The 27,259-nt window shown below is 30.8% G+C and overlaps 10 protein-coding genes and 2 pseudogenes across 12 annotated transcripts, besides 3 other annotated features; 7 read left to right on the forward strand and 5 right to left on the reverse strand.

The window, feature by feature from the left end:
• The first annotated feature begins 220 nt into the window (after nucleotides 1-220).
• Nucleotides 221-258: a mobile genetic element.
• Nucleotides 259-487: 229 nt separating this feature from the next.
• Nucleotides 488-519: a mobile genetic element.
• A 220-nt stretch (nucleotides 520-739) lies between these two features.
• TVAGG3_0571030 (tetratricopeptide repeat domain domain-containing protein) lies at nucleotides 740-3,031 on the reverse strand (the record flags this gene model as incomplete). Its single annotated transcript, XM_001310916.1, has 1 exon — nucleotides 747-3,029. The coding sequence occupies one exon, from the start codon at nucleotides 3,027-3,029 to the stop codon at nucleotides 747-749; it is 2,283 nt and encodes a 760-aa protein (XP_001310917.1).
• Nucleotides 3,032-12,738: 9,707 nt separating this feature from the next.
• On the reverse strand, nucleotides 12,739-13,388 carry TVAGG3_0571040 (annotated as a pseudogene). Its single transcript has one exon — nucleotides 12,739-13,386. A coding segment is annotated over exon 1 (648 nt).
• Nucleotides 13,389-14,041: 653 nt separating this feature from the next.
• Nucleotides 14,042-27,259: part of a mobile genetic element that runs on past the window's edge.
• On the forward strand, nucleotides 17,991-18,575 carry TVAGG3_0571060 (His-Me finger endonucleases family; the record flags this gene model as incomplete). The annotated part of the gene is made up of 1 exon (XM_051238779.1): nucleotides 17,991-18,575. The coding sequence occupies one exon, from the start codon at nucleotides 17,991-17,993 to the stop codon at nucleotides 18,573-18,575; it is 585 nt and encodes a 194-aa protein (XP_051096603.1).
• On the forward strand, nucleotides 20,141-20,437 carry TVAGG3_0571070 (uncharacterized protein; the record flags this gene model as incomplete). Its single annotated transcript, XM_001310915.1, has 1 exon — nucleotides 20,141-20,437. The coding sequence occupies one exon, from the start codon at nucleotides 20,141-20,143 to the stop codon at nucleotides 20,435-20,437; it is 297 nt and encodes a 98-aa protein (XP_001310916.1).
• Nucleotides 20,702-21,067, reverse strand: TVAGG3_0571080 (uncharacterized protein; the record flags this gene model as incomplete). Its single annotated transcript, XM_051238780.1, has 1 exon — nucleotides 20,702-21,067. The coding sequence occupies one exon, from the start codon at nucleotides 21,065-21,067 to the stop codon at nucleotides 20,702-20,704; it is 366 nt and encodes a 121-aa protein (XP_051096604.1).
• Nucleotides 22,220-22,540, forward strand: TVAGG3_0571090 (organellar and viral DNA polymerase type B; the record flags this gene model as incomplete). Its single annotated transcript, XM_051238781.1, has 1 exon — nucleotides 22,220-22,540. One exon carries the CDS (start codon nucleotides 22,220-22,222, stop codon nucleotides 22,538-22,540), a length of 321 nt encoding a protein of 106 aa, XP_051096605.1.
• On the forward strand, nucleotides 23,086-23,637 carry TVAGG3_0571100 (organellar and viral DNA polymerase type B; the record flags this gene model as incomplete). The annotated part of the gene is made up of 1 exon (XM_051238782.1): nucleotides 23,086-23,637. A coding segment is annotated over one exon (552 nt), but the record flags the coding sequence as incomplete, so codon positions are not given.
• TVAGG3_0571110 (KilA, N-terminal/APSES-type HTH, DNA-binding family) lies at nucleotides 23,908-24,174 on the forward strand (the record flags this gene model as incomplete). Its single annotated transcript, XM_001295344.2, has 1 exon — nucleotides 23,908-24,174. The coding sequence occupies one exon, from the start codon at nucleotides 23,908-23,910 to the stop codon at nucleotides 24,172-24,174; it is 267 nt and encodes an 88-aa protein (XP_001295345.2).
• TVAGG3_0571120 (KilA, N-terminal/APSES-type HTH, DNA-binding family) lies at nucleotides 24,263-25,090 on the forward strand (the record flags this gene model as incomplete). Its single annotated transcript, XM_001295345.1, has 1 exon — nucleotides 24,263-25,090. The coding sequence occupies one exon, from the start codon at nucleotides 24,263-24,265 to the stop codon at nucleotides 25,088-25,090; it is 828 nt and encodes a 275-aa protein (XP_001295346.1).
• Nucleotides 25,107-25,556, reverse strand: TVAGG3_0571130 (protein of unknown function, DUF4106 family; the record flags this gene model as incomplete). Its single annotated transcript, XM_001295346.2, has 1 exon — nucleotides 25,107-25,556. One exon carries the CDS (start codon nucleotides 25,554-25,556, stop codon nucleotides 25,107-25,109), a length of 450 nt encoding a protein of 149 aa, XP_001295347.2.
• Nucleotides 26,018-26,433, forward strand: TVAGG3_0571140 (uncharacterized protein; the record flags this gene model as incomplete). The annotated part of the gene is made up of 1 exon (XM_001295347.2): nucleotides 26,018-26,433. A coding segment is annotated over one exon (416 nt), but the record flags the coding sequence as incomplete, so codon positions are not given.
• On the reverse strand, nucleotides 26,481-26,899 carry TVAGG3_0571150 (annotated as a pseudogene). The gene has a single exon. A coding segment is annotated over exon 1 (419 nt).

Below are 27,259 nucleotides of genomic sequence, written 5' to 3' on the forward strand. Positions count from 1 at the left end.
CCTTCGCTTTTAAGATCATTGAATTTGATTTTTATATAAAATAGTTATATATTAGAAAATAATATGAGTTTATGTGATATTATTTTTCAGAAGATTTTGTGTTCTTCTTCAAAATTTTATTTTTTTATTAAAAAGAATCTTTACAAAATATACATTTACTTTAATTAATATTTAAAAACGTGCTCTATCAAAAGTTCCAAAAATTCAATATTTTAGCTTTTCTGAGGTGTCACTTTTGATGAATTTCTGTTTACAACAATTTAATAATTACATATTATTGCATGTTTAATTTTATCTTTTTTTCCCAAAATTTTGGTTTCCGTCTTGTCGAATAGCTTCTTTTCTACCATACTCTCATAATATCAATATATCTTTATTTTAATAGAGAAAAAGCATAACAACAATATTAGGTACTATGCAATGATTTATAATTAACTTGTTATCATAGAAAATTGGGATATATAACTTGTGGGTCAAAAACATTGAAAGAATGTGAGAAAGTGGTAAGTGCACCCTTAATATTGTAAGAAATTGATGTTCTGGTGGAATAACAAAAGCTCATATCAGTTCAATTTTCAAAGATTATGCTCCATATATAAAACTATAGTTCTCTCTCATTTAACTCATAATATACATGTATCCTATAGAATATACAGTATTGAGAAATAACTTTCATAGTATTCTTTCTTTGATGTGATATATAAATAAAATATAAAATAATAAAAACTATATTTATAAAAAAAATCCTATAATTTCTTTTCAAGTTCATTTGCAAGTCCTTCATCTTTATCAACTCCTAATCCTTCTCTTAGTATCTTTACTGCCTCAACAATTCCCTGTTTTAATCCCAATCTAGCGCTTTCAATGACTAATTTAGCTCCATCAGTCAAATTCTTTTCAAGTTTATTTCCTTCCATCATCATCATTCCCATAGCGAAAATTGCTTCTTTTACATCATTTGCGGCCAATTCCTTGAGCATTTCTGTTCCTTCGTTGACTTCTTCTTGTTTATCAGACTCAATAAGAAGAGTTGCCAATGAAACAGCTGCCAATTTATCACCCAATTTTTTGCTTTCTTTCAACAATGAAATTGCTTTTTCTCTTTCTTTTTCTTTAATTTCCAAAGCGTAAATTCTCATTCCATCAGCATCATGATTATTTGCTGCATTCTTTAAGTACTCAAGTCTTTCCTCTTTTGTCTCAGCAATTGATGCCAAATACATAATTGCAGGAGTATATTGGAAATGAGCTGCTTTTTTAACAAATTCCAAAGCATCTTTATCATCTTTGTTTTCTTTAAGAATTGAAACACCATAAAGATACATAGCTTGTGGATGATATTTATGTTCAGCCCATAGTTTAAGTATTGACAAACCTTTGTTTCTATCTTTTTCTACAGCAATACCATTGATTAAACAATTTGCGTATTCAATACAAGCGTTAGGAACTCCTTTTTCCGCTCCTTTCTTGTATAATTCAACAGCTTCTTTTTCATCTTTTTCGACACCTCCTTCTCCTGTCATTAATATTTGTGCTGCTCTTACAAGTGCTGAAGGAGATCCTGCTTTGATCAGATCTCTGAGGCATTCAAGAGCTGCTCTAGTATTATAATGAGGACTCGAAGGATCAGCGAGATCAAAGGCAACAGCTGTTTGAGCTCTCATGTTTCCTTGTGCTCCAGAAAGTAATAATAACTTCATTCCTTCATCGTTTTTGCCTTGTTCCATGAATCTAGAGCCAACAATGAACTGAGATGTAGAATCACCAAGAGAAACAGCTTTTAGCAAGTACTTCATGGCTTCTTCTTCATCTGGTTTGCAGCCGGCTCCAATCAATGTCATTTGTCCGTAATTCGCCATTCCAAGAACATCATTCATGTCTGCTGAAGCTTTGAATAATTGTCTTGCTTCGTCGACATTTTTGTTTTGGAGAGCGACAACGCCGAGTTTGGAGAGAGCAGAGACATATCCGTTATGGGCGGATTTGGCAAGGAGTTCCCTGGATCGTTTCGGATCTTCGTTTTCGAGGAATGATGATAAAAGATATTGAGCAGCTGGAAAAGAGCGAATTGCACTGGATTCGAGAGCTTTCATGGCTTTGGCATCTTTGTTTTCATCATTTATGTAGAGAGATGCGAATAAATAGGTGAATAATGGATCTTCATTTTTCAATTGTTTCTCAAAGTGCTTGTCGAAGTTAATATCCATGGAAATGGAACTATCATTGAGTGATTGAGATGCTGCCATGGCCAAATTAAGGGATTCCTTGGGGTAAATCTCGCCATTTAGTAAGGATTTGCAAATTTCATCTGCAGACTTGGGTTGATCGGACATTGACTGGAAAATTAAGCGATTCACTGGTGTGTCATCGAGTTCTGGACGTTCTCCTGCTTTAATTAAGCGCATATACTCATTTTTATCACGGCTATCGTGAAGTGGATAGCGCTTGTATTCCATTTCGTATGCAATTGCTCCTAATGCGAATATATCGGATGATTGGCTTGAAAGCTTCTCCATTTTCTCGATTGAACACCATGGATAAATTCCAAAAACATCATCTGTTGGATCAAGAGAAGAAGAAGTGACTAAAACATGATTGTCATCAAAGAAGATGCCGTGGGAGTCGAGAAGTGGAAGAGAGCCACCAGCTTTGTGTAATGAACTGAGAAAACATGAAATTGAGTATATAATTAAAGCTTTCATATCTGTTGGGATGTCATTCTTGTTGATATGTATTTCTTCATATAAATTTTTCATTTGTTTGTATGGAATGACAATTGCAATATCTTGTTCTCCTTTTTCATCCTTTGAACTGAAGTCAATAATGTTCTCCATGAATGGGTGTTTGCAATTATGGAAGATGTCAAGCATTATTGCAAAGCGATCAAATTGTTTGAGTTGGAATTGACGAGTATTGTATATTTTGAGAATTCTTTTCTCATTTTTTGGCTTATAAGTTACTTCTCTCACGAGGATGTCGCCGGTAGAAACGAGTGGTTCGCCTATCTTATAATTCGAATAATTAATCATCGTCTGACCGAAAAATTTGAATTCTGAAGGAGTATCATTTTTATCGTATCTATGAAAGATGTTTTTGTAACAATTCCATGAATATTATTTGCAAATTTTCTTTGGTAAAAAAGTGACGATAATCAATTAATTCTATCGGCGCGGTGTGCCGATAGAAAAAAGACAGAATTAAAATTCTCCATAAACTTCAGAGAGTTTGAACGAACTCATATCAAAATTTATTTTGCCGAAGATGGTATGCTTACCCGAAGGGCAAGCGTAGCCACCTGAGGCCCGAAATAATATTATAGTCATCTCAAAATCGCAGTTGAATAGCAATTCAATTTTTTGAGAGAAAAAACGTGCATGAAATGCAATATGATTTAATTATATTGATAATTCAAAATAAAGATTTTGAATATTGAATAAATGTAAACATCTAATTTTGTTAGTCCTGTCTTTCTCATAAATTTATAACAGTATACATCATGGATTACTTGGTTTTATTAAAAATTTGCAATTTGGGTCACATTTTTAATCATTAATATTTTGAAACTCAAAATCAAGACATTTTAATGATTTTTGATATATAACAGTTAGTTTCTGCATCAATACTGATGAAACAATGCAATTTCAATTTTCTGAACAAAAAATGCTCGTTTATTATTTTCGTGGTATGATGGATAAATGAATTAACAAGCCGAAAAGCAATCCCAAACTAGCAGAAAATGGATGCTTTTCCATTTGCGTTAAAAGATCAAGTAGAATTTCTTAATTCGCCATCAAATTCAAATCATTTCCTGCTGGATGTTTCCATTATTTGTATGGTCACATTGTTTTAGAACAACAAATCTGAATTTATAGTAACAAAGCTCAAAATTCTTCCAAATCAAAATTTTATTTTGGATTTTTTGCCAAATTACAAAATTTCATTTCGAAAAGAGGATACTACATGGAAGCTAGTATGTATTCCTTAATTTTGACCCAAAATCAATTGGATTTAATTGATAATTCCTATCGTCTTTTTTTCCAAAAAAACTATTTATTATTATTCTTTGTCTTGTATATAGATAGTAAAAATCTTCGTCTTAAAACTTTTCTTAATCTCATAGAAAAAAAGCCCTCAAATTAAGCGTCCAGAGCCTTGCCCTCTCAATCAAAATTAGAGTAGTGAGGTTTACAAATCCCAATTCAATACACAGAGGTTTACATTTTATATTGAGGGCCCTCACTACTGAGATTTTGGGAGCACTATATATCAATTTTGATTTTTTAACATAAAGAAATGTTGTAAGTTTGTGTCTTCGCACTAAGATCACCAAACTTTCTTTGTCTCAATATGATATGCTTGTTGACACTTTTTGATATTTCAATTCAAAAAGTGTAAAAATGTTGACATACATTATGCACTTTTTCAGTAAAAACTTTCATTTTTATTTTGAATACTTCACAAAATTTGGGTGGTAAATTGAAAAAGTGAAAATGAATTGATGCTTTTGATCTTCAAAATTATGGGAATCGGATTTTGTGAAATTCGATGGAAATAATTTCGAAGTGAAAAAGAATTATTTTTTCTCCACAAAAGTGCCATAACAAAATATTTTTACAAATCATGTCAAGTTCAGAGCACGCAAAAAAAAGAAACTTGGTGTGATTTTAATGACGCCAAGCCAATTGAAGTATTTGAATACCCTATTAAAACATCAAAAATTATTTGGAGTGTCAATTCCAATAATATTTTACAAATTTCATCACAAATTATAGAATTTATTAAAAACAACAAAATAACTATCCAAATGACACTTCAATTAATTGATATTTTTTCAGAAATTCGTGTTAAAGATATTAAATTATTTACAGAACTTTACGAAAAGATATTAAACGAATTCTCATATCTAATCAAACCGAAAAATGAGAAATTAGCGACGCTGTTGTATCACAAAGGTTTCGAATTTGAAAACTTCTATCCTACCATGAAAGTTGAAAAAATCCTGAATTTGTATTTAACAGAATCTCCTTTATACTATATTGCATGGGATAAAGTTGACGATCTTAAAAGTAAATTCCCAAAACTTGATATTAATGAGAAAATAGATTATGAAATCACACCACTTGATTGTTCAATTAATAATGGCTCAGAATTGTGTTTCAATTACTTGAAAAATTTAGGAGTTCAATACACTGCACACTCCGAAATATATGCTGTTCAAGGCGGAAATAAAGAGATTTTTATGCAAATGATAGAAGATGGTAAATCATTTATTAACATGATTAACTTAGCAATGGATTATCATCACTTTGAAATTGCTGAGTATCTTAAATCAAATTTTGGACAAACTTTTGATTCAATAGCAGAAAGTATGTATTTCGGAAATTATGATGTTGCATCTTATTTACTTTCTAATGGAGAAGATATCAACAAAGTTTATATTCCCTTTATTTTCATATTTTTTATTGTTTTATTACATTATCTTTCTTTTCATTTTTATCATTGTTTTATAGAATTCTCTTTCTTTTCATATTTATCATTGTGTTATTGGATTCTCTTTCTTTTTATATCTATTGTTGTTTTATTACATTATCTTTCTTTTCATATTTATCATTGTTTTATGACATTCTCTTACTTTTCATAATTATCATTGTTTTATGACATTCTCTTACTTTTCATAATTATCATTGTTTTATAGAGTTTTCTATCTTTTCATATTTATCATTGTTTTATAGAGTTTTCTTTCTTTTCATATTTATCATTGTTTTATTACATTCTCTTTCTTTTCATATTTATCATTATTTTATTGCATTCTCTTTCTTTTCATATTTATCATTGTTTTATGACATTCTCTTACTTTTCATAATTATCATTGTTTTATGACATTCTCTTACTTTTCATAATTATCATTGTTTTATAGAGTTTTCTATCTTTTCATATTTATCATTGTTTTATAGAGTTTTCTATCTTTTCATATTTATCATTGTTTTATAGAGTTTTCTTTCTTTTCATATTTATCATTGTTTTATTACATTCTCTTCTTTTCATATTTATCATTATTTTATTGCATTCTTTCTTTTCATATTTATCATTGTTTTATGACATTCTCTTTCTTTTCATATTTATCATTGTTTTATGACATTCTCTCGATGTAATGAATGCCCTCTTAGTATTGCAATCAAAGCGAATTCAATAGAAATTGTTCAATTCTTAGTTGATAATGGTGCAGATGTTAACATTAAACTTATTCTATTTCTATTCATATTCATCATGTTTTATTTAATTTTCTTTCTCTTCAAATGTATCATTATTTTATTACATTATCTTCTTCATATTTATCATTGTTTTATACATTCTCTTACTTTTCATAATTATCATTTTTTATGACATTCTCTTACTTTTCATAATTATCATTGTTTTATAGAGTTTTCTATCTTTTCATATTTATCATTGTTTTATAGAGTTTTCTTTCTTTTCATATTTATCATTGTTTTATTACATTCTCTTTCTTTTCATATTTATCATTATTTTATTGCATTCTCTTTCTTTTTATATCTATTGTTGTTTTATTACATTATCTTTCTTTTCATATTTATCATTGTTTTATGACATTCTCTTACTTTTCATAATTATCATTGTTTTATGACATTCTCTTACTTTTCATAATTATCATTGTTTTATAGAGTTTTCTATCTTTTCATATTTATCATTGTTTTATAGAGTTTTCTTTCTTTTCATATTTATCATTGTTTTATTACATTCTCTTTCTTTTCATATTTATCATTATTTTATTGCATTCTCTTTTTTTCATATTTATCATTGTTTTATGACATTCTCTTTCTTTTCATATTTATCATTGTTTTTATGACATTCTCTCGATGTTTAATGAATGCCCTCTTAGTATTGCAATCAAAGCGAATTCAATAGAAATTGTTCAATTCTTAGTTGATAATGGTGCAGATGTTAACATTAAACTTATTCTATTTCTATTCATATTCATCATTGTTTTATTTAATTTTCTTTCTCTTCAAATGTATCATTATTTTATTACATTATCTTTCTTTTCATTTTTATCATTGTTTTATAGAATTCTCTTTCTTTCATATTTATCATTGTGTTATTGGATTCTCTTTCTTTTTATATCTATTGTTGTTTTATTACATTATCTTTCTTTTCATATTTATCATTGTTTTATGACATTCTCTTACTTTTCATAATTATCATTGTTTTATGACATTCTCTTACTTTTCATAATTATTCATTGTTTTATAGAGTTTTCTATCTTTTCATATTTATCATTGTTTTATAGAGTTTTCTTTCTTTTCATATTTATCATTGTTTTATTACATTCTCTTTCTTTTCATATTTATCATTATTTTATTGCATTCTCTTTCTTTTTATATCTATTGTTGTTTTATTACATTATCTTTCTTTTCATATTTATCATTGTTTTATGACATTCTCTTACTTTTCATAATTATCATTGTTTTATGACATTCTCTTACTTTTCATAATTATCATTGTTTTATAGAGTTTTCTATCTTTTCATATTTATCATTGTTTTATAGAGTTTTCTTTCTTTTCATATTTATCATTGTTTTATTACATTCTCTTTCTTTTCATATTTATCATTATTTTATTGCATTCTCTTTCTTTTCATATTTATCATTGTTTTATGACATTCTCTTTCTTTTCATATTTATCATTGTTTTATGACATTCTCTCGATGTTAATGAATGCCCTCTTAGTATTGCAATCAAAGCGAATTCAATAGAAATTGTTCAATTCTTAGTTGATAATGGTGCAGATGTTAACATTAAACTTATTCTATTTCTATTCATATTCATCATTGTTTTATTTAATTTTCTTTCTCTTCAAATGTATCATTATTTTATTACATTATCTTTCTTTTCATTTTTATCATTGTTTTATAGAATTCTCTTTCTTTTCATATTTATCATTGTGTTATTGGATTCTCTTTCTTTTTATATCTATTGTTGTTTTATTACATTATCTTTCTTTTCATATTTATCATTGTTTTATGACATTCTCTTACTTTTCATAATTATCATTGTTTTATGACATTCTCTTACTTTTCATAATTATCATTGTTTTATAGAGTTTTCTATCTTTTCATATTTATCATTGTTTTATAGAGTTTTCTTTCTTTTCATATTTATCATTGTTTTATTACATTCTCTTTCTTTTCATATTTATCATTATTTTATTGCATTCTCTTTCTTTTTATATCTATTGTTGTTTTATTACATTATCTTTCTTTTCATATTTATCATTGTTTTATGACATTCTCTTACTTTTCATAATTATCATTGTTTTATGACATTCTCTTACTTTTCATAATTATCATTGTTTTATAGAGTTTTCTATCTTTTCATATTTATCATTGTTTTATAGAGTTTTCTTTCTTTCATATTTATCATTGTTTTATTACATTCTCTTTCTTTTCATATTTATCATTATTTTATTGCATTCTCTTTCTTTTCATATTTATCATTGTTTTATGACATTCTCTTTCTTTTCATATTTATCATTGTTTTATGACATTCTCTCGATGTTAATGAATGCCCTCTTAGTATTGCAATCAAAGCGAATTCAATAGAAATTGTTCAATTCTTAGTTGATAATGGTGCAGATGTTAACATTAAACTTATTCTATTTCTATTCATATTCATCATTGTTTTATTTAATTTTCTTTCTCTTCAAATGTATCATTATTTTATTACATTATCTTTCTTTTCATATTTATCATTGTTTTATGACATTCTCTTACTTTTCATAATTATCATTGTTTTATGACATTCTCTTACTTTTCATAATTATCATTGTTTTATAGAGTTTTCTATCTTTTCATATTTATCATTGTTTTATGACATTCTCTTTCTTTTCATATTTATCATTGTTTTATTACATTCTCTTTCTTTTCATATTTATCATTATTTTATTGCATTCTCTTTCTTTTTATATCTATTGTTGTTTTATTACATTATCTTTCTTTTCATATTTATCATTGTTTTATGACATTCTCTTACTTTTCATAATTATCATTGTTTTATGACATTCTCTTACTTTTCATAATTATCATTGTTTTATAGAGTTTTCTATCTTTTCATATTTATCATTGTTTTATAGAGTTTTCTTTCTTTTCATATTTATCATTGTTTTATTACATTCTCTTTCTTTTCATATTTATCATTATTTTATTGCATTCTCTTTCTTTTCATATTTATCATTGTTTTATGACATTCTCTTTCTTTTCATATTTATCATTGTTTTATGACATTCTCTCGATGTTAATGAATGCCCTCTTAGTATTGCAATCAAAGCGAATTCAATAGAAATTGTTCAATTCTTAGTTGATAATGGTGCAGATGTTAACATTAAACTTATTCTATTTCTATTCATATTCATCATTGTTTTATTTAATTTTCTTTCTCTTCAAATGTATCATTATTTTATTACATTATCTTTCTTTTCATTTTTATCATTGTTTTATAGAATTCTCTTTCTTTTCATATTTATCATTGTGTTATTGGATTCTCTTTCTTTTTATATCTATTGTTGTTTTATTACATTATCTTTCTTTTCATATTTATCATTGTTTTATGACATTCTCTTACTTTTCATAATTATCATTGTTTTATGACATTCTCTTACTTTTCATAATTATCATTGTTTTATGACATTCTCTTACTTTTCATAATTATCATTGTTTTATAGAGTTTTCTATCTTTTCATATTTATCATTGTTTTATAGAGTTTTCTTTCTTTTCATATTTATCATTGTTTTATTACATTCTCTTTCTTTTCATATTTATCATTATTTTATTGCATTCTCTTTCTTTTTATTCTATTGTTGTTTTATTACATTATCTTTCTTTTCATATTTATCATTGTTTTATGACATTCTCTTACTTTTCATAATTATCATTGTTTTATGACATTCTCTTACTTTTCATAATTATCATTGTTTTATAGAGTTTTCTATCTTTTCATATTTATCATTGTTTTATAGAGTTTTCTTTCTTTTCATATTTATCATTGTTTTATTACATTCTCTTTCTTTTCATATTTATCATTATTTTATTGCATTCTCTTTCTTTTCATATTTATCATTGTTTTATGACATTCTCTTTCTTTTCATATTTATCATTGTTTTATGACATTCTCTCGATGTTAATGAATGCCCTCTTAGTATTGCAATCAAAGCGAATTCAATAGAAATTGTTCAATTCTTAGTTGATAATGGTGCAGATGTTAACATTAAACTTATTCTATTTCTATTCATATTCATCATTGTTTTATTTAATTTTCTTTCTCTTCAAATGTATCATTATTTTATTGCATTTTCTTTCTTTTCATATTTATCATTGTTTTATAGAATTCTCTTTCTTTGCATATTAATCAGTGTTTTATCACATTCTTTTTCTTTTCATATTTATCATTGTTTTGTCAAATTCTCTTTCTTTTCATATTTATCATTGTTTTATTGGATTCTCTTTCTTTTCATATTTATCATTGTTTTAATTTATCCTTTTTCTTTTCATAATTATCATTGTTTTATTACATTTTCTTTCTTTTCACATTTATCATCGTTTTGTCAAATTCTCTTTCTTTTCATATTTATCATTGTTTTATAATATTTTATTTCTTTTCATATTTATCATTGTTTTATGAAATTCTCTCGATATTGATAAATGCCCACTTAGTATTGCAATCGAATCTAATTCAAAGGAAATCGTCAAATTCTTAGTTGAGCATGGTGCAAATGTTAACATGAAACTTATTCTATTTCTTTTCATATTCATCATTTTTTTATGTAATTTTCTTTCTCTTCAAATGTATCATTATTAAAAAAAAAAAAAAAAAAAAAAGGTAGTGGGGCCTCCAGGCACTTCGTGCCCTCTAGCCCTGAAGATGTTTAGTATAAATGAAGTTTTTTGGGTACTGGGGGCTTCCAGGCGCGTTGCGCCCTCTAGCCCATAAAAATTTTTGGTAGAGCACTCAAAATAGTATAACTTTGTCCGGACAAGTAAGGGTCTATCGTCGCTACAGGAAAAGTTACAGGCGTTCCAAGGAAGTATACTTTGAGAAGCCTTTTCTGTCACTTTTCAGGAAAAAACATTTTATTATTATATATAAATGAATTTTACAAAACCACCGTTACCGTTCTTTGGAAATAAGAGTAAATGTAAAGATATTCTATTGAGAGAACTTAAGAAACTACCGAATGGTCTAACATTTGTAGATTTGTTCGGTGGAAGTTTCTATATATCCCATTTGTGCCATACAATATTCCCAGACTCAAAGATTATATGCAATGACTTCGACAACTATATGGACCGTCTCAAACATATACCAGACACAAACAATATATGAAAGCGTTTAAAAGAAAAGATACCTATAGGTAAGATGGAACGTATACCATTAGATAAGAAAAATATTGTGAGAGAGGTTTTGAAAAAAGCAGAATATATAGACTGGGATAGTATATCTGCTAGACTATTATATAGTGGTGCTATAAGAGTTCATGACATTGAAACACTTATGTCAAATGTTTTATATCTTAACTATACAAATGTTTTCAAAGAGGACATAGAAAAATATATTGAGGGTATAGAGTTTGTGAGATGTCGTTGGACAGAGTTGTATGAAAAATATAAAGACAAGGAAAATGTTTTCTTTATAGTGGACCCGCCGTTCTATAACACATGGGATTTTCAATACCAAGTAGACTGGACTTTGAGAGACTCTTTAGAAACTTTAGACGTTTTACATAACCATCCATGCTTTTACTTTACATCCGATAAAAGTGGTTTGGAAACCGTTATGAGATGGTTAGAGGACATACATGACTATGAGTTTAGATATGACAAGATAGAATATGAGAGAGGTCCTATAAACCGGAGAAAGTGTCATAACAAAGAAATTTTACTAGTAAGTAAATGTGGTTTGAAATAGGACTACTTGTTTTAGGTTTTTTCCATTGTGTCATTTATTTATTTGACGTGGCAGAAAAGTACAGAGAATATGAAGATGAACCAATGTCTGCAAATGTTCAGCATATGTACTCGTAAGAGATATTTTTATCTAATATTAAATGGACGCACAGAACTTAGCGAATGCACAGCAACCTGGACAACCAAACCCAGAGAATATTCCAAATGAAGTTAGAATACAAACTGCAATGGCAAACTATGGTCAAGTGCCAACAGATGTACAAATGCAAACTGCCATGTCAAATGACGCTGCGTTAGGTTTGCCACCATGGTATGCAAATATGAGATGGAAAAAGTTTTATACAAACCCTGAAGTGGGATATAAACAACTTTATGCAGATGACGCGAACACAGGAGTTGACCCAGAATATGTTTTCTACCAGAGGAGAAACAGAATGTATGAGCTCCAGTTAAAGAATGCTATGGAACTCAACAGGAAACGTAAGAGACTAGGCGACATTAGATTTTTACATATAGTAAAATGGGTTTCTTTGGAAGAATAGGAAACTTCTTTCGAAATGTTGGAAGAGTATATGGAATGGAATAAAATCTGTCGGAAGAGTATGGAACGGAGTCAAAAAATTGGTAAAAGAGTAGGTCAGTTTGTTTGGTATTATACCTAAAGACCCTGAACCAGAAGAAAAAGCTCCTGTTATACAACAGCCTGAACCTGCACCACAGTCAAGTTGGCAACCAAATCCAACACCTCAACCGTATTAAAAAATTATATTTTACCGTTCGATAGTAGTTGTATATGAAACTAAGTTCTAAGTAAAACGCATGGTATAATGGAACTATTCTCTTTCTTCCATCTGTTGTAAACCATACTTGAAAGTCTGAAATACTTCCACTTGGTGGTTCGATAAACTTTGTAGGTTTTTCGTAAAAGTCATTTGCCAAGCATAAGAAAGAGTTTTGTGCACCAGAAAATGAAGCATGAACTATAATAGCATCTGAGTCGAAAACATTTTCATATGTTCCATTAGGGTTTTCGACTTCATAAAAGTCCGGTTACTGGATATTCTGCAGGCTGATTTAACATCCTCAGAAATCTATACCATGCCAAGTTGTTATATTTTGTAGAAATATAAACGTTTTCTCCAAGGTCTTCTATTCTATTGATTTTAACAGTTGCATTTTTCCTGTCATATATAATATCGAGATGGTACTCTCCCTCGTCAATGTTATACTGCTTTGCATATTCGATATAGATGTCGTTTATTTTTTTCTTGAAAAGCTTGAAGAGTTGTTTCTAAGTTTACAAGCAAATTCACTTGTAAAAGTTTTCCCTGTTCAAATTTCTCATACGTACGTTTTTCTTTGTTATAGTATCGAACTTCAAAACCGACTGTAAATGGGAAACCATGTATGGCTTCTGAAATGAACTTCATTCTACGAAAGCCAATAGCTTTTGTGACAGATGGGTCTCTTAACCATCTTAACGGTAGTCAAAACGATAGCCTTCATGCTTTACGGTCTCTGTCTCAAACTTTTGACCGACATTCGTAAAAAGTTCATCTAATGGTTTAGTTGTAGCAACTCTTGAATTTTCTTTTTCTATTGGAAGCATATTTTATCTTATCTAGAATAAAAGTCAAATGAAACAGCGTCTATGAGAGAAATACAACACAACCGACAACTCATTATACAAGCTCTAAATAAAGAAACAACAAACTTTTCAAACTATTCTAAGATACTGAGTCATGAAAGAAGGAAACTTAAAACTGACATTAAACCCAATGACAGATGAGTTTCTATTTCAAGACAATAAACCATACTGTCTGTATAAATCCAACAAAAGGAACTTTAAACGAGAAACCTATAAAAGAACTTCTTTTGAAAGCAGATGTACAACAAAGCAGACAAAACATATGTAGACGATGCAATAGCAAAAGAAGAAGAAAGAGCTGACAAAGCTTATGCAACAAAAGAACATACTCATCCTGAAACTAGCAGACAAAACATATGTTGACAATAAAATGTCAAGTGAAGTGACAAGAGCTGAAAACGAATATTCTAAAAAGACTCATACACATACCATTGCAAATATTGCAAACTTACAAAAACCTTAAACAGTAAAAGTGCCGTTGGACATACACATACCATTGCAATATTGCAAACTTACAAGAAACCTTAAACAGGAAAAGTGACGTTGGACATACACATACCATTGCAAATATTACAAACTTACAGAAAACCTTAAACAGTAAAAGTGCCGTTGACATACACATACCATTGCAAATATTGCAAACTTACAAGAAACCTTAAACAGGAAAAGTGACGTTGGACATACACATACCATTGCAAATATTGCAAACTTACAAGAAACCTTAAACAGGAAAAGTGACGTTGGACATACACATACATCTTCTGAAATAACAGACTTAAACGTTAGCCTTGAAAATAAAGCAGATAAAACAGATGTCAATAAAATATACCAAAGTTTAGTTGGAACAAAAAATATTGAAACTATTGTTGGTGACTTTTCTTTCAATGAAGAAAACAAATATTTTAGATGGCAGTTTGTACATTCCTTAAAAAATGGTATACGGTATAAACTCATTCCGAAAAATAACAATGAAATGTATGTAAGCTATAAAAAGAACGATGGTACACAAGTTAAAGTTCCATTAGACAACAACTGCTACTTAAACTTATATGGAGACGAACAAAAGAAATATTTCCGAGTTTATGAAATGACAGATATGACATTGCCTGACCCAGCTCCAGCACCATACTATTATGACTATGGAGATGACAACAGAACACCACATGTAGATGAACAAAAGCTAACATTATATTTAGATTTTTATAGATATAAAAGATATAATGCAATAGAAAAAACGAGAATAGTATACTATTATGAAGATGACAGAAATAAATATTATAGTCAAGATTTTACCTACCCTGAAAACATAAGATTATATTATAAAAATATTCTGACTTAAACCAGAAGAAACCTGAAATAGTTGCACTATATTTTAAGTTCAAAAGAGACAATCCTATAATATCTCATATGTTTGATTTAATGAACCCAGTAGGTTCTATTTATACATCTATGGAAGCAAGAGGTCCTCAAGTAATGTTTGGTGTTGGTGCATGGGAACAAATAGTCGACAGGTTTTTGTATTGTGCAAACTCTTCAAAGGAAACAGGTGAAAGTAAAACGATTTCAGGTGAAAACTTACCTGCGCACAGTCACTACATAGATTAAGTTACATCTCAAGCAGGTTGGCATAAGCATAGATATTGGGATTGGTCAGGAATGACAAAAGGTCAAGGATATGATGTTAAAGACGACGTTAAGTTTGCTATAAATTGTTACTGGGATGACACGCAGGGAGAAGGAAACCATACACATTTTGTTTCAGGATATACGCAAACAACGGGACAAAGTAAAGAATACATGCCACCTTACATGACAGTTTACGCATGGTATAGAATTGCTTAGTCGTCATTTTCAACTTCTTTAGCATATTCGTCAGGAGTTGTCTTATATTTGTTAGGAACTGTCTTTGAAAGTATACCACCTTGAACTTTGACAAGTTTGAAACGAGGTCTGGCAATAGTAGTTTTATCTTCTGCTTGCAGTCTGTACATTTTGCCATGTTTGCCTAAAACTTCATAATATTCTCTTGTATACTTTCTTCTATTTTTACGAACACGAATGTGAGTACCTGTCGAGTTCCCATTGTTGTCATAGTCAATAGTATTTTCATATGGGTCGCGTTTAGGTATTTCTATTTTACTTTGTCACCTTTCTGAAGTTTGAAGCCCGGCATTCTTTCTGTTTCTTTTGTCTCTTTTGACTAAATTATTAAATATATAGTCTTTCTCTAAGTCAGGGTTGTTTTTCATTTCTTCGGGGAATGGTTTCCCAAACCTTTTTGTTTACGGTTATTGTAAATATTTAAAACTTGTCTCATCTTTGCCATGGAGAAGTGTCTATATTTGTCGTCATATGACATTTCATTTGCTTCACCACCTTGTGGTTGGTTTAAGTCTCTTAACATTTTTATACAACCGTCAATGACACCAAGAGCAGAATGGTTTTGGTCGACAATGAAATATTGGTTTACATTTTTTGAACGCAGATAGTTTTTTACATCATCTGATTTGAAAGAACTTCACAGTCAGATGTCAGTTTTGTTGGATGGTATTTGTCAACGAATATTGTCAAAGCTGCTAAGATATCTAAAATATTTTTGGACTGTAATGGTATGGCTTCACAGTATCTTGTGTTTTGACCGACAAATATTAGCCAGTATGGTGGTCCATCTGTTCTAACTCTCGGAATGTTTTCCAAGATATCCATAAACCAAGCATTTGGTGTTGAACTAAAGATTTTTATCATGAGTGCTTTCTGTTGCCTTAGAAACATAGGGTCCTTGTTTGGATTCGTCATTTTTTAACCCATAAGAAATGGGTTTATTTGGCGCGTTAGCAGGAGTTGCATCCAGATTTTTACCCGCAGTAGGGAACAATAGCCAGAGGTGTATTTGGAGTTGGAAGAAGATTTGAGTACATTAGGTATACTTAAAGAGAAAGCACAACCTATTATACAAACTGTACAGAAAGGTTGGGATGTAGCACGAGATGCAACAAATCTTATTCCAAATCCTGAAACAAGAGGAAAAGTTCAAGGATGGATGGACAATGTAGGAAGACAAGCAGGAAACTATTATAACAAAGCAAATGACTACTATAACCAAGCAGGACACTATATGGACCAAGGTGAAAGATTCTTTAACAGAGGATATAACCATGCACAACAATGGGTAAACAATAACCAACCTCAACCGCCTCAAACGTGGGAATGTAAAGTTTTTACTGAGATGAAATGAACAATACAGCATTGAGACAAATGGGTTCAAAGATGGATTTGTCGGCTTCCAGCAGTTACACAACGTGTTTGTCAAGTTCTTCCTATACCTCAGGAAGTTTTAGACCGACTTAAAAAACAACAACAACCAGTTGAAAACAAACCAAACTAAAATTTTTTACTGAGATGAAATGACCGAAGAAGTTGAAACGGTAGATTTGACACCACAAACAAAAAGTTCAGAACCATTGTCAAAACCTGTCAAAGAACTTACAGATGAAGAGAAAAATTCAATAATAGAAAGTGCCAGGTCTGGAAATACAAACCCTAACTATAAAGTCACTTTTCATAAAAATGGAACGGCAAGTATCTCAAAAAAGAAACAGACTCTCACAAATAAAATATTGAAGTCTGAAGGAGCTTTCGAGACAACAGATGGAAAAGTTTACTTCACTGACCAACAGTTCATTATAGAACATCTCATTGACTTAGAGTCGAAATATTCTAAACTTTACAACAAACACAAAAAGTTGAAAGGAAAACAAAAACAAATGGCATATGATATTTATGAAGATGTTGACGACACAACTATTCCTGCAAGTGAGGTAAAGTCAGCGGAACCGAAAAGTGACGAAAAACCGATAGAAGAAGAGAAACCAAAAACTGAAGATAAACCAAAACCAAAGTTTAGTTTCCAAACTAAACCAAGTCAACCTTCATTAGCTGGTATGGGTTGGCGTCAAAGACTTATGGCTTCAGGCGGTTATGTAAAGTAAAGAGAAAAAAATATTTTTTTATTTTTATTTGAAATGTACGCTGAGTCTGTCGCAAAAAGACCGTTGGGAAAACATAGATGAAGATGTCTTAACAAAAACATTGACGATGAAGTCCATGAGAAATTAGATGAAGAAAGTTCATGAGAAATTAGATGAAGAAAGTTCATGAGAAATTAGATGAAGAAAGTTCATGAGAAATTAGATGAAGAAAGTTCATGAGAAATTAGATGAAGAAAGTTCATGAGAAATTAGATGAAGAAAGTTCATGAGAAATTAGATGAAGAAAGTTCATGAGAAATTAGATGAGAAATATGAAATGGCATACCATTTAAAATAAAACATTTTTTCAAAAAAAAATATTTTTTTATTTTATTTGAAATGTACGCTGAGTTTGTTGGAAAGGACCGTTGGGAAACTTGTTTGTTAGATGAGAAATATGAAATTCACTGTTGTGAGTCATTTGAAGTCAGAAAAAAAGAGACAAAAAGAGTTTTAAGCGAATGGGAGCAAAATAACGGATATGCTATGATGAGTATGAGTGGGAAACGCTATCTTAAACATGTTGTCATTGCAACTCATTTTATACCAAACCCTAACAATCTACCTCTTGTAGACCATATAAACCATATAAGAAATGACAATAGACTTGAAAACTTACGCTGGGTCACTTGTTCTGAAAACAGTAAGAACATAGGCAAATTTCGAGATATTGTATTCGAATTTGTCGACGAACTAGAAGATGAAGCAATTGAAATTACAGACTATGGCGAGCATACGTTTGAGTTTTACTACTATAGCGAAGAACAAGACTCTTTCTACTTTTATACCGGCGTAAACTATAGGAAATTACAAGTATGTTTTACTAAGGAAGGCTATGCTTATGTAAACACTAGAGATACAGATGGAAAAAACGTTAAAATATTTCTTAACAAATTCAAGAAGCTATATGGCATACCATTTTAAAACGTTTTTAAAACAGTATATTTTTACATATATAAAATGCTTCAGGTTGAAAAACAAAGAACAAAAGTAGCAGATACAAAACCGTTAGACTATATCTTTACAAACGCTGGCAGGACTATATCAGATGAAGAAATTTCATCCGGAGCTTACAGGTTTGACTATCCAATTCGTTGGCTTCAAAGTCCTTCAGATGCAAAGGCAATAGGATTTAGAAGAGTTTTGTTTTCAAATAGAACTAACGCGTTTATGTTCGCAGTATATTTTCATGGGCAGTATAAAGGTTCTGATGGTCTTATAGACAAATTTGACGAAATGAGAATCTTTACAGTTCGTTCAGACGAAAGTCTTGAGAAAACTCTAAATGACTTTCAAACTCAAATAAACAAATACTATTGGGAATTTCAAGAAAAATACGACTCTTTACTAAATGGAACATACTATCTGAAACTAGAATATGACAAGATGAACTCCACCGTTTCATTTCAAAAGATTGAAATTAACCCTCCAAGAGATACGGAGTTTTTATTTTGGCAAGTAGACAAACGTTCTTGGGCACAATTTCTTCGGTTACTAAACCAGAACGAACCATTACCACCAGATGGTCCATTTAAATTTATACTTCCACCAGCAGATTTGACAGTTTATAGAAACGTGTTTGACCCTCAAAATGTTATGTGCCATGCAAGTTTCAGTTCAAGCAACAATAGTTTTCTATGTATTGGTAAGGACTTTTATGACTTTGCTTCTAAATTCTACGAACCACCTAGTAACAGTTTCTCTGACTTTCAAGTCTGGTTCACAACAAACGGTGTGCAGCATATAATACCACTATACTATGACTTTTATCTCGAATTGTCTTTCATATACAACTACGGAAAAGTGCTGAAAAAGTATTGAAAAATATATTTTAGATCTCACCAGGTCCCTCGGTCCCTCGGTCCCTCGGTCATTTTAACTTCTCTGAAAAAGTGTGACAACATGACATTTTGACAACAGTCCAGGAAGTAGATTTCATCGTATTCTTTCACCCGTTGAATTTTGTATAAAAAAGCACCCGCCGGAATTCCGGCAGGTGGTATATTCTTCACGAAATGCTTGTTTTGAGGTCGAGCCACAAACGAATGTCCGACGGTTAAGCCACAAACGAATGTCCGACGTACCACCCAAAAATATTTTTTATTTTTATTGTAAGAACTGAAATGACAGTCGAAGCAAAAACGTTCACGAACAAATCTAATGGCGAAACATTCACAAAAGGCACTTACAACGGTATTGAAGTCTTACGTAGAGACAAGGATGGTTATATAAATGCAACAAATATGTGTCAACAGTTTAGGAAAGACTTTAGAAAGTTGTTGGAAAATAAGTCCTGGGAAGAGTATTTTAAGGCATTTTGTGAAGAATATACCACCTGCCGGAATTCCGGCAGGTGCTTTTTATACAATGTTAATGCAGGAATTCCCGATGAAATCAAACAGGTTAGAGGAACGTATGTAGACCCAAGACTCGTAAACTATATAGCAATGTGGGCTTCTCCAAAATATTGCATAGCAGTTGGAAAAATTATGGACTCCATAGACAAGAAAGTTCATGAGAAATTAGATGAAGAAGAACTTGAAGATACAGTAGAGAATGCTAAACCTTTGTTCGAAGAAGAAGTTAGAAAAATGCATGAAAAACAAATAGAACATGAACATGAGATATGTTCTGGTTATAGAGACTCTCCATACGAACTAAACCAATGGGAACAAGAAGATTTAAAGAGAGAATTTAGAGAATATGAACTCGCTAAAGTTTCATTAGAAGCTACAGAAGAGAGGTTAAAAGGTTGGGGTCCTTTTGTACAAAAATATTTTGAGTAAATGAACCATTTTATTTTTATTGAATTCGGCAAAAATATATTTTAGGGTAGATGGTTTTTAGGTGGAACCAGGTCCCTCGGTCCCTCGGTCCCTCGGTTAAACGAACTTCTCTGAAAAAGTGTGACAACATGACATTTAGACAACAGTCCAGGAAATAAACTTCTTCGTATATGTTTTGTCATGACTTCTTCGTATATGTTTTGTCACCCGTTGAATTTTCATGAATTTCCTTAAGATAGAAAAAAGTGAGTTAAAATGAGATGTTTACTGAACTGGTTGGATGTCACCTTCTGTAGTTATGTAGAACGGCTGACCCGAGAAGTGTAAGAGTCCTCGGAGAATTTGGTTCATTCTTGGGAAAGGGTTCTCTCTGTTTGGAAGTAGTATCCAAGGACGCTTGGCAAAGAACTTGAGAAGAGCTTCTTTCTTCATCTCCTTTATGTTGTCGTAGGCTGTCCCGTCTGGTATTTGAATTGGAATTCCAGTCGAAGTCTCGAGATTCAAGGCACCTCTTCCAGACAACCAGAAGCCGAGGGACTTGTTGGCTTTGTCCTTGCCCAAGTACTGCTTAACAACTTCATTTATCTCTATAAGGTAAATTACCTCATCTAATGGCTCGATGTTGTCCATTGTTCTGTTTCAGAACGAGTCTTGTACTGTTTCAGAACGAGTCTTGTACTGTTTCAGAACAATATTTGTACTGTTTCAGAACAATATTTGTACTGTTTCAGAACAATATTTGTACTGTTTCAGAACAATATTTGTTCTGATTCAGAACAATATTTGTTCTGATTCAGAACAATATTTGTTCTGATTCAGAACAATATTTCCCGTCAAAGCTCTCAATTTGTGAGAAAAATTTTCTGATTCAGAACAATATTTGTTCTGATTCAGAACAATATTTGTTCTGATTCAGAACAATATTTGTACTGTTTCAGAACAATATTTGTACTGTTTCAGAACAATATTTGTACTGTTTCAGAACAATATTTGTACTGTTTCAGAACAATATTTGTACTGTTTCAGAACAATATTTGTACTGTTTCAGAACAATATTTGTACTGTTTCAGAACAATATTTGTACTGTTTCAGAACAATATTTGTACTGTTTCAGAACAATGTCCGTTGAATTTTCATGAATTTCCTTAAGATAAAAAATAAAGTTAGTTTTTTTAAAAAAATATTTTTTATTTTTATTGTAAGAACATGTTAGCAACAACAGCACCAAACTCGTTAGTCATGAACCCAACTTCAATGTTAGTAGAGATGAAAAGCTTCATTCCTTCTTCATATACTTTCGAAACAGAAATCCAGAAGATAAAGCAGGAACTTCTCCAAGGAGATTTAGATTGCACTGCGAAAGATGAAACAAATGAACAGTATCTTTATGAAATGCAGGATATTATTGACCATCTACCTAAACTTCCTGAAATACAACAACAAAAGCTTACTATTCCTGAATTCGATGAAATAGAAGTCAAAGCAACTGACTCGGTAGAAATAAAGAAGTTCATACGAAAGGTAAACTATGAGTTTCTTGGATTTCATTGCAACCACAAAGATTGCGACATGGTATATTTCATTGACATATACAAATCTGAAGAGTTTAAGACCTACGACAACTTTGTTTCGTTAGTTGCAAAATGTGTATGGCAGATAAGAGATAAAGATAGAAGAGGTAAAGTATGGAATGAACAGATAAAACCAGCAGCCTTTGAGTTAAAGAAAACCATTTACGCCTTAGTCATACTAGCAGGTAAGGTTTCAATGTACAATGCTAAAATGAACCCACAATGTTCAAAATGTAAAGCAGCAATGAAGAAATATAACTACTCCGTCAAAGAGATAGAACGTATGAGAAACGACTATGCTGACTTAAAGAAAGAAGTAGAGAAACCAGCAGAAGATAAAATGGACATGTTGACATTTCTGAACAAAAACTATCCAACAGCTGACGATTTCCTTCTATCTGATGTCAAGAAGAAATATAAAGAAACTTTCGGCATTGTTAAAACATTCGATGTACTAAAAGAAGAAATAGAAGCTACAAAACTGTTTAAAGTCATGAACCATCACAACATATACCATGTAAAACGCTTATAAAACTTTATGGTAGAAATATATTTTTGTCTGATTTACGCTCATTGACGATGAAGTTTTGACAAAACATATACGAAGAAGTCTATTTCCTGTGTTGTTGTCAAAATGTCATGTTGTCACCATTTTCAAAAAGATGTTAGTTGACCGAGGGACCGAGGGACCGAGGGACCTGGTCGCCTAAAATATATTTTTGCTGAAAAAATGACCAAATTTCATTATATAACTGTATTTTTTTTACGAAGTGAACTTTAACACTTCGTAAAAAAATCCCTGAAATCATATCTTTTATACATGAAAATCGTAAAAAATTGCGATTTAGACTTTTTTTGGTCTTGCATAAAACTCATGAAAATCGTGAAAAAATGACTAAATTTCATTATATAACTGTTATTTTTTGACGAAGTGAACTTTGACACTTCGTAAAAAAAATCCCTGAAATCATATCTTTTATACATGAAAATCGTGAATTTCCTTAAGATACAAAATAGAAAAAATAAAGTTAGTTTTTTAAAAAATATTTTTTTTATTTTGTATGTAAGAAACAGAAAATGACAAACATTGAGTTTGAAACAGTTAAAAAGATAGACAATGACACCAAAGTGGTTCGAATAGGTGATTTAGACGTAAGATACTCAAAGAAATACAAGAAATATTCTTTGTCAGACATTATATCTCCATCTGGAAAGAAAGCATTCGACTGGGTTAGAATTGCTTCTAGTCAGAAAATTTTGACAAGAAATCCTGAGCTTATGATATCAGTAGCATTCTATGGAACAAGAGCATATCTTATAGACAAAAGTCTTATACCAATAGTTTTGTTATGGTTAGACCCAGTTGTTGGATATAACTTCATAACATATGGTTCATTCGATACTGAACGTTGCAGTGAAGGCTTAGTTTACATCGTTCAGAAACCGAAGGACTTCAATACAAAGAGATATAAGATAGGAAGAACATTTAATATAACTCAAAGATATGACAGTATAGTCAATAGAGTCAAGGTTGCGTTTGTTAACGATATGAGAGCTGCTGAAACAGAACTACTTGAAAAGTTTGAGAAAATGTATGGTGCTCCCACGAAAGGTAAAGAAACTTTCGAAGTAGATGAGATAGCTAAAGCTATAAAATTATTTGACGAAGTTGCTGAAAAATACATGTAAAGCGTTTATTTTTGGTCTTTTATACAAGATAGAAAATAACGCTAATTTTATATAAAATATTTTTTTATTTTGTATGTAAAGACAGATATGTCAACAACAGAGAACACAACAACTGCTATCGTTCATGAAGACATAAATGAAGAATACAAGTGGGTTCAGTATAACAAACAACTCCGTCTCATTCGTTCGGTCAAAGATGACATGTACCAAATGCAAAGTATTTTGACAGCATGTTTTGCTCCAGATACTAAGAAACCACAAGACTGGTTTGAATTAAATAGCACTCATGAACTCCTCAGTGAGTTCGAACATGTAGAACTTAAAAAGATGTACCAAGACAGACAAAACTTACCATTGTATCTAAAAGGTATATATGTTCATAAGTTCCTAGTTAGTTCAATAGCAATGTGGGCTTCACCTCGTTATGCATGGTATATTTACAGACTTCTTGACGAAGTTGCTGAAAAATACATGTAAAGCGTTTATTTTTGGTCTTTTGTGAAAGTAAGAAAATAACGCTAATTTTTTATAAAATATTTTTTTTATTTTGTATGTAAAGACAGATATGTCAACAACAGAGAACACAACACCTGCTATCGTTCATGAAGCCATAAATGAAGAATACGAGTACATACAATATAACAAACAGTTACGTCTCATTCGTTCGGTCAAAGACGACATGTACCAAATGCAAAGTATTTTGAATGCTCTTCGTTCTACAAAGCAAGCACATCATTGGTTTGAAAACCAACAGACAAAAGAACTTTTAGAAGAATTTCCTCATATGTTTGCGTTCCGCGGAAAACCGCGGAACGAGATTCCGTACGAAAATCGTAAAAATTTGCCAAATAGTTTGAAAGGATATTATGTTCATAGACTTCTTGTAAATGCTGTTGCAATATGGGCTTCACCTCGTTACGCTTGTTATATTTTCATGATGTTAGATGAAATTCATAGACAAGAACGTGAAGAGATGGAAAAGAAACTTCAAGCAAAAGATGAAGTCATTGAAGCAAAAGACAAAAACATACAGAAAAGAATACCACGTTCGGTACCAAAAGGAAAGGAAAAGAACTATAAGTATATGATTTACACTGAAGAGATGGAAAATGAAGAAGACAGAGATATGGTTATGTTGCATTTAGTCAGAAGAAACAACAAAAGCTTTTACGACCTTGCTAAGATTTACAAATCTGACAGAAATTGGTTCTATCGCGAAAACTTACCGATTTCAATGACACCAAATGAAGATGTTAAAAAGATAGTTCAAGATACGTTACCTCAAACACACTATGATATTAAAGGTTGTACAATACTTACCTTCAAAGAAGATTTGCCGCTACTGAAAGAAAAAATAACAGAGTATTTTGACAACTTCAAACAAGCAGAGTAAATGAACCATTTATTTTTCAAGCTTGACTTTTTACAATTTGAACTTTGTTCGCGTAGATATGAATTCTGAAAGAAGTATGAGGGTCTTGTATGACTTTGTACTTCTCCCATAGTTCATGTCTGTCAAACTTACCTGCCATGGACTCTTTCATAAGTTCCATGAAATCGTCTTCGGACAATCCGGGGAAAAGTACAATGTCAGTAAGTATTCTCTTTACATCCTTACTTAAACTCTTTGCTGTCTGTACACAAATGACAACTGAGATGTTAAAGTGTCTGAGCTTCTTAAGAATTCGACACATGTCTTGTTCTCTGTTCTTTAACAAAGGATGAGAAGCAAAGTCATCTAAGATAAGAAGACACCTATGAGGGTAAGTCTTCCAATCGTAAGATTGCAATTTCTTCGAAATGTATTCTATCTCTTTCTGTTTGTTTCTGAAGTGTTTCTTCTCTAATATTCTCTGCATTTCCTCATTTGGGTCTTTAAACTTAGAATTTATATACTCATTTATAGCATTGTACTTCAAAACTCTTCTTTGGTACTTCTTTATCCAATCTAACAACTCAGAGTCTTTTATACATACTAACTTAGACTTTTTTATAATATCTTTGAACGAATTGACGGTTTGGTCAAATTGACCCGAAGTACTACAAATGACAACTAACTCATAGAATGGGTTCTTCTCATCTAGTTCTTGTTGTTGTGCAGCCATTTTAAGATAAGTGAAAGTCTTACCCGACCCAGGTGGTGCAATTAGACCTGTTATACCATTCTGAGCAAATAAGAACTTGTCATGTATGGGTTTTATCTGAGCATTTTCCAACTTCCTCTTGTTCTTGTTTAAAACATTCTCAAATTTTTTGTCAATGTCAGCAAACTTTTTTCTAACATATTTTTAGAAAAATTAAAATTTTTATCTTTTAGAAAATGTCTAGCGATTTCGCTATCTATATTCGAGACAAGCTTTTCGACAGCAAAACATCTGTCGACCATAAAATCTTACATAGTGTAAACAAGAAAGGTGAATTTGTTCTAAAGTTCTGTTTCTGGGAATATGACAAGAACCATAAAACATTAAGCAGAGAAGTCTTAAAATTTGTCAATGACAGACTTGTTGACAGAGATGACGCCTCTTGGAGAGATGAAGTCCAACAAAACTTCTTAGAATGCAAAGAAGACACATGCACTGTTCTTGAAGATGAAATAGAAAACAGAATAGAAGAGCTATTAAAGGACAAAGAACTTTTACATAAATATGGTTCGGAGAAATTTGACATAACTCCACCAGAAAAGAAGAAGAGAGAAAAGAAAGAAAAGAAAGTAGAAGAAGAGAAGAAAGAACCAGAGCCAGAGAAAAAGAAATTTGACATGTAAAAATAAAATTTTATTTTTAGAACATTTCTGGGTCAATGTCAATGTTCTCTTCCTCTTTAGGAGCAAACACTGGCTTAGACTCTAAAATCTTTTACCCAATTTACCTTGAACTTCTACAACTTTAGACTCATAATATTCATAGTCGTCTGCTTTCTTTGGTTCATAAGGTATAACAAGTTTGTATGCTTTGCCTTCTTTAAGGTTTGAGAACCTTCTGTCAAAACTTTCTTTGACTGCTAACAAACCTTCTATGTCTAAGTCTTCAAATTTCGCACCATTTTTAGTCACAATAGCAAACTTAACTGGTTCGATGTTCCAAACTTTGCTGAATGAAGACTTTTCAAAATGGTAGAAGTAAACATTCAAATATGTGAATGGGTCTAGTTCTTCTTTGACTTCTGTCATGTACTTGTTTACTGAGATGAATTTTGCCATCTTTTCTATCGGATAAAAAAAATATTTTTTTTTAAAATTTACTCAGAAAAATTTTCTTTGTATATACACCATTCTGAACATCTAAAAGATTTTTGACATTTGCCAAGAATGTTCGTTTAGACGCTGTCATATAACCATACTCTTGACAATATTGTTTATACGAGTCGTACAATGACCTTTCATCTAAACACTCAAAGTCGCTTTCTTCTATGAACAGTTCATATACACTCTTGTTTGCTTCTAACAATGTTTGTCTCTCTTCGGTATGTGGAATTTGTCTTGGATTGAACTTAGAAATATCTAATGTCATGAAATATGAGAACAAGTGGTTGTAAAAGTCAGATGTCAAAGTTTTCTGCT

The sequence above is a fragment of the Trichomonas vaginalis genome, chromosome II (assembly GCF_026262505.1).
Source record: "Trichomonas vaginalis G3 chromosome II, whole genome shotgun sequence".
Classification (NCBI taxonomy): Eukaryota; Parabasalia; order Trichomonadida; family Trichomonadidae; genus Trichomonas; species Trichomonas vaginalis.